The sequence below is a fragment of the Macaca mulatta genome, chromosome 15 (assembly GCF_049350105.2).
Source record: "Macaca mulatta isolate MMU2019108-1 chromosome 15, T2T-MMU8v2.0, whole genome shotgun sequence".
NCBI classification, from domain to species: Eukaryota; Metazoa; Chordata; class Mammalia; order Primates; family Cercopithecidae; genus Macaca; species Macaca mulatta.
This window is the reverse complement of record NC_133420.1, coordinates 66023853-66039310: the sequence shown is the minus strand read 5'-3', so window position 1 is coordinate 66039310 and position 15458 is coordinate 66023853. Positions and strand designations below refer to the sequence as shown.

General features: G+C 43.5%; 1 protein-coding gene across 10 annotated transcripts in view; it reads left to right on the top strand.

The window, feature by feature from the left end:
* The window catches only part of NFX1 (nuclear transcription factor, X-box binding 1), an 84167-nt gene that overhangs the window by 51243 nt on the left and 17466 nt on the right, over positions 1 to 15458 (top strand). For 9 of the 10 annotated variants that reach the window (XR_013404781.1, XR_013404779.1, XR_013404780.1 and 6 more), the window contains 5 exons: positions 3253 to 3361; positions 5255 to 5374; positions 8301 to 8380; positions 12850 to 13080; positions 13919 to 13992. Coding sequence is in view for 7 of the 10 variants with exons in the window: in XM_015117560.3 (XP_014973046.2) it covers positions 3253 to 3361; positions 5255 to 5374; positions 8301 to 8380; positions 12850 to 13080; positions 13919 to 13992 (614 nt within the window). In the remaining 3 variants the exon portion in view is untranslated. Of the gene's footprint in view, positions 1 to 3252; positions 3362 to 5254; positions 5375 to 8300; positions 8381 to 8932; positions 9999 to 12849; positions 13081 to 13918; positions 13993 to 15458 lie in introns of those variants that run through there. The other variant, XM_015117562.3, reaches the window with a different exon arrangement.

Sequence of the window (15458 nt, the reverse complement as noted above, 5' to 3'; positions counted from 1 at the left end):
AACAAAGGGGTACAGGCCCCATGCAAGTCCAAAATTCAGTGGGGCAGTCAAATTTTTGGTTTTTTTTTTTTTTTTGAGATGGAGTCTCGCTCTCTCCGTGATCTCCGCTTACTGCAAGCTCTGCCTCCCAGGCTCACACCATTCTCCTGCCTCAGCCTCCCGAGCAGCTGGGACTGCAGGCGCCCGCCACCACGCCCAGCTAATTTTTTTGTATTTTTAGTAGAGACGGGGTTTCACCATCTTAGGATGGTCTTGATCTCCTGACCTCGTGATCCACCTGCCTCGGCCTCGCAAAGTGCTGGGATTACAGGCGTGAGCCACTGCGCCCGGCTGGGCAGTCAAATCTTAAAGCTACAAAATGCTCTCCTTTGACTCCATGTCTTACATCTAGGTCACGCGGATGCAAGAAGTGGGTTCCCATGGTCTTGGACGGCTCCGCCCATGTGGCTTTGCAGCATACAGCCCCCTCCCACCTGCTTTCACAGGCTGGTGTTGAGTGTCTGTGACTTTTCCAGGCACACAGTGCAAGCTGTCAGTGCATCTCCCATTCTAGGGTCTGGAGGACAGTGACCCTCTTCTAACAGCTCCACTAGCTGGTACCCCAGTAGGGACTCCGTGTGGGGGCTGCAACCCCACATTTCTCTTTGGCACTGCCCTAGCAGAGGTTCTCTGTGACAGCCCCACCCCTGCAGCAAACTTCTGCCTGGACATCCAGGTGTTTCCATCCATCTTCTGAAACCTAGGCAGAGGTTTCCAGCGTCAGTTATTGATTTCTGTGCACCCACAGGCGCAACACTACATGGAAGCTGCCAAGGCTTGGTGCTTGCACTCTGAAGCCATGGCCCAAGCTCTGTGTTGGGCCCTTTCAGCCACAGCTGGAGTGGCTGGGATGCAGGGCACTAAGTCCCTAGGCTGCATACAGCAGAGGGACCCTAGGGCCGGCCCACAAAACCATTTTTTCCTCCTGAGCCTCCAGGCCTGTCATGGGAGGGGCTGCCATGAAGACCTCTGACATGCTTTGGGGACATTTTCCCTATTGTCTTGGGGTTTTACATTTGGCTCCTCATTACTTATGCAAATTTCTGCAGTCAGCTTGAATTTCTTCTCAGAAAATAGGATTTTCTGTCACATTGGCAGGCTGCAAATTTTCCAAACTTTTATGCTTTGTTTCACTTCTAAAACTGAATGCCTTTAACAGCACCCAAGTCACCTCTTAAATGCTTTGCTACTTAGAAAGTTCTTCCACCAGATACTCTTAATCATCTTTCTCAAGTTCAAAGTTCCACAGATCTTTAGGGCAGGGGCAAAATGTTGCCACTCTCTTTGATAAAACAACAAGAGTCACCTTTGCTCCAGCTCCCAACAAGTTCCTCATCTCCATCTGAGACCACCTCAGCCTGGACATTATTGTCCATATCATTATCAGCATTTTGGGCAAAGCCATTCAGCAAGTCTCTAAGAAGTTCCAAACTTTCCCACATTCTCCTGTCTTCTGAGCCCTCCAAACTGTTCCATCATCTGCCTGTTACCCAGTTCTAAAGTCACTTCCACATTTTCGGGTATCTTTTCAGCAGCACCCCACTCTACTGGTACCAGTTTACTGTATTAGTCTGTTTTCACACTGCTGATAAAGACATACCCGAGACTGGGCAAGTTACAAAAGAAAGAGGTTTAATGTGCTTACAGTTCCACGTGGCTGGGGAGGCTTTATAATCATGGTGAGAGACAAGGAAGAGCAAGTCACGTCTTAATATGGATGGCAACAGGCAGAGAGAGAGCTTATGCAGGGAAACTCAGCCTTATAAAGCCATCAGATCTCAGGAGACTTATTCACTATCATGAGAACAGCATGGGAAAGACCTTCCCCCGCCATGATTTAGTTAACTCCTACCAGGTCCTTCCCACAACATGTGGGAATTCAAGATAAGATTTGGTTGGAGACACAGCCAAACTGTATCAGTGTGTATATACATAAACAAGATAACACAGTACCAATAGCAAGGTAATACATGTGTATGTATATATATAACATACATAATTATTTTTAAAATTTATATATTAAAGTGAAGAATGATGAATTGTGCAAGTATTATAAAATAGTGTTAGAAGGCTTAAAGACTTCCTCTTCTTATAAAAAAATTTACAGCCAGGCATGGTGGCTCACACCTGTAATTCCACTTTTGGAGGCTGAGGTGGGTGGATCTCACTTAATCCAAGGAATTCAAGGTCAGCCTTGGCAACATGGTAAAACCCCATCTCTACCAAAACTACAAAAATGCCCATCTCATAACCAGGTCTCTAAATAAATAAATAGATTTAAATGTAAAAATAAGGCTGGACGTGGTAGCTCATGCCTATAATCCCAGCACTTTGGGAGGCCAAGGCAGGCAGATCACTTGAGGTCAGGAGTTCCAGACCAGACTGGCCAACATGGTGAAACCCTGTCTCTACTAAAAATTTAAAACTTACCTGGACATTGTGGTGGGCACCTGTAATGCCAGCTACTCAGGAAGCTGAGGTAGGAGAATTGCTTGAACCTGGGAGGTGGAGGTTGCAGTGAGCCGAGATCGCACCACCACACTCCAGCCTGGGCAACAGAGTGAGACCCTGGCTCTCCCACACAAAGACACACACACAATGTAAAAATAAAATATATTTTTTTAAAATTTCAAACTGGCTCACGCCTGTAATCCCAGCACTTTGGGAGGCCAAGGTGGGCGGATCATGAGGTCAGGAGATCGAGACCATCCTGGCTAACACGGTGAAACCCTGTCTCTACTAAAAATACAAAAAAATTAGCCAGGCATCGTGGCGAGCGCCTGTAGTCCCAGCTACTCAGGAGGCTGAGGCAGGAGAATGGTGTGAACCTGGGAGGCGGAGCTTGCAGTGAGCCGAGATCGTGCCACTGCACTCCAGCCAGGGTGACAGAGCGAGACTCCATCTCAAAAAAAAAAAAATATATATATATATATATCTCTGTCTCTCTCTCTCTCAAATATATGCAGAAGCAGAGAGACTAGTATAGAGAGTCCCATATACACAACATCCAGCTTTAGTATTGATCACCTCGTGAGGAATTTTGTTTTATCTTCATCCCCACCTACTCTCCCTTTTGTGGCTATTTTGAAGGTATTTCCAGACATCATTTTATCCATAAATGTGTAGAGCTTTGTTTTTATTAATCTTGTTGTTATTTATGGAAAATATAAAATGAAGACCATTTTATGAACAAATACAAATCTCTCTTCCCAGGATAAGGAGCACAAGTGTCCTTTGATTTGTGGGAGGAAACTCCGTTGTGGCCTTCATAGGTGTGAAGAACCTTGTCATCGTGGAAACTGCCAGACATGCTGGCAAGCCAGTGAGTGTCTTTACTATATAGTTTATTAGAAGAGTTTTTTAGAAATTCAGACATAATATACTTTGAGAGATTGATTTACTTAGAATGGTATGGATTCTTGAACTAAGCCTTCGTATTTACAATATGTTGAGACTTTCTTTAAAGTTACTTCTAATGCTGTATTGTAGTCCCTGAAAACTTGTGATATGAGCAGTGATCCTCATATGGGGCCTAGTTCGTTGATAGATTCCTTCTCTGCTACCTGCCTCATGTATGTTATTTACCTAGGTTCTGTCCTCAACAATCTTCTTTCTCTATATTATTAGCAGCAGTTTGCAAACTTGTTTGTAGTAGGGCTCATTTACATTACTAAAAAGTATCCTAAAGAGCTCTTTTTATGTGAGTCGTATTTATCTGTATCTACTGTATTAGAAATTAAAACTGAGAAATTTAAAAAATAATTGATTAGTATATTTAAGAATAATAATATATTCATTGCATGTAATCACAAATTTTTTTTTTTTTTTTTTTTTTTTTTGAGACGGAGTCTTGCTCTGTCGCCCAGGCTGTACTGCAGTGGCCGGATCTCAGCTCACTGCAAGCTCCGCCTCCCAGGTTTACCCCATTCTCCTGCCTCAGCCTCCCGAGCAGCTGGGACTACAGGCGCCCGCCACCTCGCCCGGCTAGATTTTTGTATTTTTTAGTAGAGACGGGGTTTCACCGTGTTAGCCAGGATGGTCTCGATCTCCTGACCTCGTGATCCACCCATCTCGGCCTCCCAAAGTGCTGGGATTACAGGCTTGAGCCACCGCGCCCGGCCCACAAAAATTTTTAAAATAACTTTTCAAAAATATAGAATGGTGGATACTTGGTTTAATAGAAGATAGCTGAATTCTCACATCTACTTCTGCATCCAATCCATCATGATATAGTTGAGGTATATGAAAAAAAATCCATCCTTACACAAATAACCTTACACAGGAGAAGGGAAGAGTATTTTAAAGATGTTTTCAAATAATTACTGATATTCTTTGAAATTACACCAAAATTCAACTTCATTTTAGAAAGAACTTGACTCAGTGTTTTTGTTCTCTGTCACTAAAATTTATTGGACTTTCTTATACTTTGAATGGATCTTTTTACCCGTGCATGATTTTATTTTATTTTATTTTATTTTATTTTATTTTATTTTATTTTATTTTATTTTATTTTATTTTATTTTATTTTTTTGAGACAGAGTCTTGCTGTGTCACCCAGGCTGGAGTGCAGTGGCATGATCTTGGCTCACTGCAAGCTCCGCCTCTCGGGTTCACACCATTCTCCTGCCTCAGCTTCCCCAGCAGCTGGGACTACAGGCACCCACCACCACGCCCGGCTAATTTTTTGTATTTTTAGTAGAGACAAGGTTTCGCCGTGTTAGCCAGGATGGTCTCAATCTCCTGACCTCGTGATCCGCCCACCTCGGCCTCCCAGAGTGCTGAGATTATAGGCGTGAGCCACCGCGCCCGGCCCCGTGCATGATTTTATAACAGCCCACATTGATCATTTGGAAAATAATTCTTATGTGATCTTTGAAATGTTGATAACTTTCCTGTTATAATATTAAAAACTCAGTCATCAATATAATCTCCTGTCTAGAAATATGTTGGGAAAAGTATTGGGAAGCTGTCAGGGTCACAGTAGTAAATGAAACTTCATATCTGTGCATGCCTTTTTCACCAGCTTAGTTTTAATAAAATAAAAGTTTAATAAAATAAAAACCTCCTTTAAAAAAAGTAACACCTCCAAAAATTCTCCGCTAAAACTACAAGCAAAAATGTGTGTGTGCATGTGTGTGTGTGTGTGTGTGTAAATATGTATGTGCACATCCCAAACTCAGAAAGGATTCTTTTGTTTTACCTGCTGCTCCGCCAGGTTTTGATGAATTAACCTGCCATTGTGGTGCATCAGTGATTTACCCTCCAGTTCCCTGTGGTACTAGGCCCCCTGAATGTACCCAAACCTGCGCTAGAGTCCATGAATGTGACCATCCAGGTGAGTAGCATCTTGTCTTCACACTTCAGCCTGCTCACACCGTGTCATTTAGGATCCTGCTGTGTAACTGTCTTTGCTGCTCTAAAGTCATGCTGTGATGGTTGCCCCTTGCTCCCATGCTCAGAGGCTGCTTCTGTGAAGGTGGGTCTGTCATCTGGGCCACAGCTTGGAATCACACCTGAATTATCATATCTACTTCTGCATCCAATCCATTGTGATACAGTTGGTTTACTCCATTGGTTTACTCTAAGGATGTCAAAGACACCTAAAAATGTTGGAAGACACCCCAGCTGATCTTATCTCTCAAGATCTTTTTTTCTTTGTGGTCTCCACTTTGGTGCATATTTTGAAATTTAGCGTCTTTTTACAAAATTAAAAGTGACTTTTTTGTTGTTATCGAAGCAATATGTATTTATCCTATTAAAATTAAGAAAGTAGAGGCCAGGGCCAGGCGCAGTGGCTCACGCCTGTAATCCCAGCACTTTGGGAGACCAAGGGGGGCAGATCATGAGGTCAAGAGTTGGAGACCATCCTGCCCAACATGGTAAAACCCTGTCTCTACTAAAAATACAAAAATTAGCCAGGCGTGTTGGTATGCGCCTGTGGTCCCAGCTACTCAGGAGGCTGAGGCAGGAAAATCACTTGAACCCCGGGGGCAGAGGTTGCAGTAAGCTGAGATCACATCACTGTACTCCAGCCTGCTGACAGACTGATACTCTGTCTCAAAAAAGAAAATAGAGGCCAGGCACAGTGGCTCGTGCCTGTAATCCTAGCACTTTGGGAGGCCGAGGTGGGCGAGTCACTTGAGGTCAGGAGTTCGAGACCACCCTGGCCAACATGGTGAAACTCTGTTTCTACTAAAAATACAAAAGTTAGCTAGGCATTGTGGCAGGCACCTGTAATCTCAGCTACTCGGGAGGCTGAGGCAGGAGAATTGCTTGAATCCGGGAGGCAGAGGTTGCAGTGAGCCAAGATCGTGCTACTGTACTTCAGCCTGGGCAACAGAGTGAGACTCCGTCTCAAAAAAAAAAAAAAAAAATAGTAAAAAAGGCCAGGTGCAGTGACTCACGCCTCTCTTTGGGAAGCCGAGGCAGGTGGATCACCTGAGGTCAGAAGGTTAAGACTAGTCTGGCCAACATGGTAAAACCCTGTCTCTACTAAAAATACAAAACTTAGCCTGGCGTGGTGGCGGATGCCTATAATCCCAGCTACTTGGGAGGCTGAGGCAAGAGAATCACTTGAACCCAGGAGGCAGAGGTTGCAGTGAGCCAAGATTGCGCCATTGCACTCCAGCCTGGGTGACAAAGTGAGACTCTGACTCAAAAAAAAAAAATAAAGTCAAAAGTTTGAAATTAAATAATCTATTATATGTCACCTCCTAAGAATTATACCTTACATGTATTTCTCAGGGTCTTTTGCCATGTGCAAATATATATGTTTGCATTTTTTTCCCAAAATAAAAATGGGATCTTACTGAACTGAATGCTTTTAACTAGCTTTTTTCCCACTCTTATTATTATATTTTTAATCTGTCGCCTTGTCAGTATTTTTTTTTAAATATAAATTTTTAATGGCAATTGAGTGTCCTGTTACATGGATGGACCATAACTTATTCAGTCAGTCTTGTGTTGCTGGACATTTCAGTGTTTCCAGTTTTTCTCTGATAAACTGCTCAGATACCAGGCCAACAACCACTTGACATCACTCAATTTCTGTATCTGTCAAGTCTGGTTGCTGGCTTTCCTCTATCACCATACTGGGCTCATCATTTCATTTTACCAAATACCAGAGGCAAACCTGAAATAATTCAGGGGACCAGATTTGATACCCACAGTTAGTCTGGCAATATGATTCAGACTTAAAACTAGAAAACCAGCTCTTGATTTTTTAAGTTAATGGAGTAAAACAGATCTTAAATTCTTCATTAAGTGGAATGTTCCCTCCTTCCTTGGGAATCTTAGGATAGTCCTCCCAGCATAGTTTGAAAGCCCCTCCCGTGGCATTCATACCAGCATGAAGTACATGCCCAGGGCAGTCCCCACCCATTCCCTCCTTTACACTTACTTGCGGGTGTTACAGATGAAGCCCAAGTCCTGCTGGGCAAGATCCATAGTAAGAACTTCACCATTTGTGAATTGTGTTGTTTTAGCCTATTTTGTTCCCCATTCATTTCCATTTTCTTAAGTGTTTACTGTATTTCTAACATGGTGTCAGACACAGAGGGAACTTCAGAGGAAGATAAAAATACCCCGTGACCATGAGGTTCGTACGTTCTCCCTGCAAAAATACCCCGTGACCACGAGGTTCTTACGTTCTCCCTGCGAGGAGGAGAATGGTAGTTCAATACACATGATACAACCACCCTTCACATGCAGATGGGCTAAATAATGTGGCAGCAACCCATCTGCGTAGGAACTGAGACACCAGGAAGTGTGAGGGAGCTCAGGCTAGAGTATGGTCAGCCAAGGAAAGCTTCATTGTAGGAAGTGAGTTTTGATGAACTTCCCCTTATAGGCAGTAATGAAATTGGAAGGAATCAGCAGAAGCATTTTAGATGGAATTAATAGCAAAGATATCTGAGCAGAAGTGAGCAGTTGCTGTTAAGGTAGGGCCAAAAGAATGACATAGTAGAATTGGATGGACCATATGGCTGTGCTGCAAGAGATGAGATGAGAAAGCTGCCTCCTCTGCTTCTGTTTGGGCATGTCTCTTCCGCCTTGGTTGGGTTTCTTTTTCTCACTCATGCTTGTCCTTCAACACTTTAACATGAAGTCAGGTACTTTTTACTTTCCTGTGACCATTTTTTAAAAGTACTCCCAGTTTCCGAATTTAAAAGTTTCATGCTGTATGCCATTTATATGATGTATAATGGTTTACGTGACTTTATTTCGAAAGTATTCCTAAAGTTACCTTTCTCTTTCTGCAGTATATCATTCTTGTCATAGTGAGGAGAAGTGTCCCCCTTGCACTTTCCTAACTCAGAAGTGGTGCATGGGCAAGCATGAGGTAAGTTTTCTCTCTCAAGTGCTCATTGTTCCAGGCAGAGGTTCATGATTTTATTACTTAAGAATTGTTAGTCTCATCATTTCTCAAAGTAAATACATTCGGAAGTAGAAGGTTTCCATTGCTTAAAAATTTTTTCTTAAGATATAATTTGCATACAACAGAATTTACCCTTTTTATTGTACAGATCCATGAGTTTTAACAAAAGCATACATACCATCAAACCACTACCACAATCAAGATGTAGAACAGTTCAGTCACCCCCAAACATCCTTCATGCCCCTGTGTACTCAATGTCCCCTACTTCCAGCCCCTGAAAACCAATGATCTGTTGTCTGTTCCAATCATTTTACTTTAAAACACCAATTTTTTTTTTTTAATAACCACCTTATTCCTGCAAGAATGGCAATAATCAAAAAATAATAGATGTTGGCGTGGATGTGGTGAAAAGGGAACACTTTTACACTGCTGGTGGGAATGTAAACTAGTACAACCACTGTGGAAAACTGTGGCGATTCCTTAAAGAACTAAAAGTAGATTTACCGTTTGATCCAGCAGTCCCACTACTGGGCGTCTACCCAGAAGAAAAGAAGTCATTATATGAAAAAGATACCTGCACACGCATGTTTATAGCGGCACAATTCACAATTACAAAAATGTGGAACCAGCCCAACTGCCCATCAATCAACAAGTGGATAAAGAAATTGTGGTGTATATATAGATACGTACCATGGAATACTACTCAGCCAGGAATTAAATAATGACATTCACAGCAACCTGGATGGATTTGGAGACCATTATTCTAAGTGAAGTAACTCAGGAATGGAAAACCAAACATCGTATGTTTTCACTCATAAGTGGGACCTAAGCTATGAGGACGCAAAAGCATGAGAATGATACAGTGGACTTTGGGGACTCTAGGGAAAGGATGGGAGGCGGGTGAGGGATTAAAAAAACTACACACTGGGGCCGAGCATGGTGGCTCATGCCTAGAATCCCAGCACTTTGGGAGGCCAAGGCAGGCAGATTACGAGGTCAGGAGTTTGAGACCAACCTGGCCAACATGGTGAGACCCCCGTCTCTACTAAAAAAATTAGCTGGGCATGGTGGTGCATCCCTGTAATCCCAGCTACTTGGGAGGCTGAGGCAGGAGAATTGCTTGAACTCGGGAGGCGGATGTTGCAGTAAGCCAAGATTGTGCCACTGCACTCGAGCCTGGGTAACAGAGCAAGACTCCGTCTCGGAAAAAAAAAAAAATTTTTTTTAAACTACACATTGGGTACAGTGTACACTCCCCGGGTGATGGGTACACCAAAATCTCAGAAATCACTACTAAGGAACTTATCCATGTAGCCAGACACCACCTGTTCCCCAAGAACTATTGAAATAAGAAAAAGGAAAAAAACAAAATCACTGATCACAGGTCACCATAACAGATAGAATAATGAAAAATTCTGAGATGTTGCGAGAATTACCAAAATGTGACGCAGACACGAAATGAGCATGTGCTGTTGGAAAAGTGGAACAGATAGACTTGCTGGACGCAGGGTTGCCACAAACTTGCAATTTGTAAAAAATGTGATATCTATGAAATGCAATAAAGTGAAGTCCTATAAAAAAATGCATATTTATTGTACAGTTGAAAAGATTTAATTCTGCTACTGAGAAAGAAATACTCTAACATTCTGGCATATAAACCACCAGACATGTGATATACATTTTTCCTTGCTCTGATTAAGATGATACTGTTTTCTACATTCCAACTGCCCTATACCAAAAAAAAAAAAAAAGATACTGTTTTGTAACCTGCTTATTTTGCATCATGAAGTATTGGCCAACATTTCATGAAACTCTCTTGACATCTGTAACAACATGCCATATTCTTTTATCTTCATGGACGTATATTCCTCCACTGATTTCCTGTGGGTGGTTCTCAAGTCCTTGGTATTTATTCTTTTCTATGTATCTCACCTTTTCCAGTTTATCCATTCTAAAACATCAATGTGTTATCTTTGTGTTGATGGCTTATTCAGACTTCATTCAACAGATATCGAGTATGAGTACCTACCATGTGCTAGGTAACAGGCTAGGTTTGGGTGATTTGAAAGTGAACAAGACTAACCCTTGCCCTTATGAAGCCTTCACTTTGGGTTGGGAGGCAGGCATGAAAACAGACAATAGCAGTAATGTGGGAAATACAGAGGGCTAAGAAGGATGGAAGGGCTCTCCAGGTGTTTTGCAAGAATTAACGTCCTAAAGGATAGCGAGAAGAAAGTAATGTGGAGAGGATGACAGGGCAGAGCATCAGCGAAAATTATCCTCATTGCCCTGGTAGTAGAATACGTAAGTGTTTAATGATTGAGAACTACATTCCACTAAAATACGGATTCCAGTGCGATGGGAAACGTGTGTCCTAGATGTTGGAGGTATCTTCAAGGGAGAAGTTGTGTGTCACTGCAGTAGAAGTATATCCCTCATTTCGAGGGTTCATGAAAGAATTTGAGTGAATATATAAGACTAGCCTTTGGTCCTACAAGAGTAAAATTGCAGCAGCTTTTTCCTATGGTGAGGAAACCTGGAAACAGGCCATTTTTCAAGAAAAAAATGAATTGGGGGTTCCATGGCCTGTTTTCTCTAAGTTTTTTAAAGGACAGGACTGCCTGAAGTTGTGGAGACCATGAGTTGGGAGACATGAGGAGAGTTAAGTATTTAATTGCAGAAAACAACCTTCTAGCCTGGGCAACCAGTGGGATCCTGACTACAATAATACAAAAATTAGCTGGGTTTAGTGGCATGCTTGTATGCCCAGCTACTTGGAAGGCTAAGGCAGGAGGATCACTTGAACCCAGGAGTTCAAGGCTGCAGTGAGCCATGATTATGCACTGCCCTCCAGCCTGGGCAACAGAGCAAGATTCTGCCTCAAAAAAAAGCAAAACAGGCTGGGCGCAGTGGCTCACGCCTGTAATCCCAACACTTTGGTAGGCCGAGGCAAGTGGATCACCAGAGGTCAGCAGTTCGAGACCAGCCTGGCCAACATAGTGAAACCCTGTCTCTACTAAAAATACAAAAATTAGCTGGGCATGGTGGCACACACCTGTAGTCCCAGCTACTTGGGAGGCTGAGGCAGGAGAACCGCTTGAAGCCGAGAGGTGGAGGTTGCAGTGAGCTGAGATCGCGCCATTGCACTCCAGCCTGGGCGACAGAGCAAGACCGTCTCAAAAAAAAAAAAAAAAGCAAAATCAAACAAAAAAGGGCCCTCAGTCTCAGAACCCTAGGCCAAGGTTGCCCTCCACCCCCACGTCTATAAGAGTTAGTCTGTTGACTCTGCTTTAGCAGTTCAGAAAGGAGGGAAAAGATCATCTGCCCCTCCCAGTTAGTCATAACATTTTCAAGCACTCCCTAGTTATCTAGTTACATTTGTTTGTTGTCACTTTGGAAAGTTTATGTCCCAGGTCACATTTTTGGCTTCTGCTACAAATCCTTTTGAGTCATAACAGAGATTATTAAATAAAGTTAAGGTTTATTTTCTTCATCTCAAACTAACCTTTCAGACTTTGAAAATCAAAGTGATTTTTTCCCAGATAAATAGAGCTTTTTTAGAAATACAGCTTTTAAGCCGGATGTAGTGGCACGTACCTATGGTCCCAGCTAATCAGAAGACTAAGGCAGGAGGATCACTTGAGCCCAGTAGTTCAAGTCCAGCTTAGGCAACATAGTGAGACCCTGTCTCTAAAAATTAAAATAATAATAATAATTATCATTTTAAAAACTGGGCTGAGTGTGGTGGTTCACACCTGTAATCCCAGCACTTTGGGAGGCCAAGGCAAGTGTATCGCTTGAAGTCAGGAGTTCAAGACCAGCCGCCTGGCCAACATGGCGAAACCCAGTCTCTACTGAAAATACAAAAATTAGCTGGTCATGGTAGTACACACCTGTAATCCCAGCTACTCGGGAGTCTGAGGCTGGAGAATCCCTTGAACCCTGGAGGTGGAGGTTGCAGTGAGCCCCGAGATGGGCGCCACCGTACTCCATCCTGGGCAACAGAGTGAGACTTCCTCTCAAAATAAATAAATAAATAAATACAAACCATTATTGCCAGATGCAGTGGCTCACACCTGTAATCTCAGCACTTTGGGAGGCCTAGGCAGGTGGATTGCTTCCGCTCAGGAGTTCGAGACCAGCCTGGGCAACATGGTGAAACCCCATCTCTTAAAAAAAAAAATACAAAAATTAGCCGGGCATGGTGGCACGCACCTGCAATTCCAGCTACTTGGGAGACTGAGGTGGGAGGATCACGTGAGCCCCATAATCATGCCATTACACTCCAGCCTGGGCGACAGAGTAAAACCCTGTATCAGAAAAACAAAAACAAAAAAAACCTGCTATAAGCTCAGAAATGTTTTAAGAGGAAGTTAAAACTCACCCCAAATCCCACATGGAGATGAGAATCTGACTACTTCTGTCTCTCCTAGTTTCGGAGCAACATCCCCTGTCACCTGGTTGATATCTCTTGCGGATTACCCTGCGGTGCCACGCTACCATGTGGGATGCACAAATGTCAGAGACTCTGTCACAAAGGGGAGTGTCTTGTGGATGAGGCCTGCAAGCAGCCCTGCACCACCCCCAGAGCTGACTGTGGTCACCCGTGTATGGCACCCTGCCATACCAGCTCACCCTGCCCTGTGACTGCTTGTAAAGCCAAGGTGGGTATTTCTGGCCACCGATGGAGCATTGACTGTGGTTCTGAGGCTACTAGTGAGTCCCGAACTGTCTACAGTAGCCCCTGGGCATGCATCTTAATCAGGGGTCATTGGTTGCCAAAAACCACAAGTTAGGGAAAGGTAGAGTGAGTCACACAGGTTTCTGCCTGCCAAACTTGGTGTGGCCTTTTGATTCAGCAGGTACCCACTGCCACCAGACTAGAGTCTGTGTCTCCCTTGGATCAGATTCTCAATAGACACTGATTGTTTACTCCATTTATTTAATAAATGTATAAATGTGTTTTGTGCAAGACGTAGCATGAGGTGCTAGGGATAAATTAGTGAACAAGAGACACATGGTTCCTCACTACCTGATGGGACAGATATTCAATTATTGCTTAGATAACTAATTATGGCTGTGGTGTCATGAGGGAGTAGTTTAAGCCTTGTGGAGGGTGCTATGAGAGCAGGTAAATGGGAGGTTTAGCCTGGTCTAAAGGATCAAGTGTGGCCACCTTGAGGAGGTGGAGTTGGCTAGGCCACAGTTGAGCCTAGGGCAAGCGTCTGTCTTTGATGGTAAAAACTTCATCCCAGGCCTGCCCCTTCAGCCAGGATGAAGAGCAGAGGTGGTTTCCAAAAGGGGGCATTGTGGATGGGGGCACTTCTAGCATGTCAGCAACTGTGTCAGTTTGCATGTGTGGTTAGCTTCTTCCAGCTTGGAGAGTGGCCACCCGCTGACTCTCTAGTCTCTGCTATGGTTTAAGAGAGGATTTAAGAGTGAAAACTGCTTTATTCACATGGTTCTAGTGCGCTAAAAGTGTTCCATGTCATCTGACTTCAGGTAGAGCTACAGTGTGAATGTGGACGAAGAAAAGAGATGGTGATTTGCTCTGAAGCATCTAGTACTTATCAAAGGTTAGTGTTACTTAAATGTTAACAACTGGTGACCTAGTTGAAACAGATACATGTGTTTTGTTTTGTTTTTAAAGCTAATCAAGTGAATCAGTGGGAGTGGAGAAGAAACAACTCTGTAACTGGTTGTGATCAGTTGTAAACACCACTGCACAGATACATGTGTTTATCATAGTATCCTTGCACCTTTTCTAAAAGCTGGAAAGGTTTTTTTGTTTGTTTTGTTTTATTGAGAGGGGTCTAGCCCTGTTTCCCAGGCTGGTCTCCTACCTCGGCCCCTCAAAGTGCTGGGATCACAGGAGTGAACCACCACACCTGGCTAGAAAGTTTCTTACATTTTTAAGAATCTAGTTTCTCTAGTTCAAAGAAAAAGTGCTGCTTTATGTACCTTTTCTTCCCTAACTTTGGTGTGTAAAATAACTTGAATTTTTCCGCTTCCTCCTTCCTCTTTCTCTTTTTCTCTCTTTTGGTCGTATTACATTGTGAGATAAGAAGGGAAGATGTCCTGAAGTTAGGTGAATTGCTTTCACATCCCACCATTTGTCATTGGCACAGCCAGGGCTAAGCCCTGTGCCTTTCTGGTGTGAGAGTTTCTTTTTTTTTTTTTTTTTTTTTGAGACGGAGTCTCGCTCTGTCACCCAGGCTGGAGTGCAGTGGCCGGATCTCAGCTCACTGCAAGCTCCGCCTCCCGGGTTCACGCCATTCTCCTGCCTCAGCCTCCCAAGTAGCTGGGACTACAGGCGCCTGCCACTTCGCCCGGCTAGTTTTTTGTATTTTTTAGCAGAGATGGGGTTTCACCGTGTTAGCCAGGATGGTCTCGATCTCCTGACCTCGTGATCCGCCCGTCTCGGCCTCCCAAAGTGCTGGGATTACAGGCTTGAGCCACCGTACCCGGCCAGTGTGAGGGTTTCTAATTGTTCTGTGAGGTATCTCTGCAGCTTCCTGAAGTCTTGGGACCTGTGTAGCCATATAGGGATCTGAGTGCTGAGATGGAGATGTTAGAGAATGAATGGTTTTATATATATGTATAATATATAATATATATTATAATTTATATATATTTTATATATATCTGGTTAGATGGGGGGAGGTGCCATGGATATAGGACTTTAAGAGGATGCACACATCAGATTGGCTATGTTTGAATACCTACTAAGTGCCAAGTGTTGCTCTAGGGAATACTGAGGGTTTGAGTCACCTCATCACTTCCCAGGTAGCTGCTTTGAATGTAATTGAGGAGATATGACATAGATATGTTGGTAGTTCATAGTAGCCGGGCTTCCAAGACCATACCAGTTTTCATGTGATAGATTTGCTTTTTTTTGAAATGGAGTTTCACTCTAGTTGCCCAGGCTAGAGTGCAGTGGGGTGATCTCGGCTCACTGCAACCTCCACCTCCCAGGTTCAAGTGATTCTCCTGCCTCAGCCTTCTGAGTAGCAGGGATCACAGGAGCCTGCTACCATGCCCG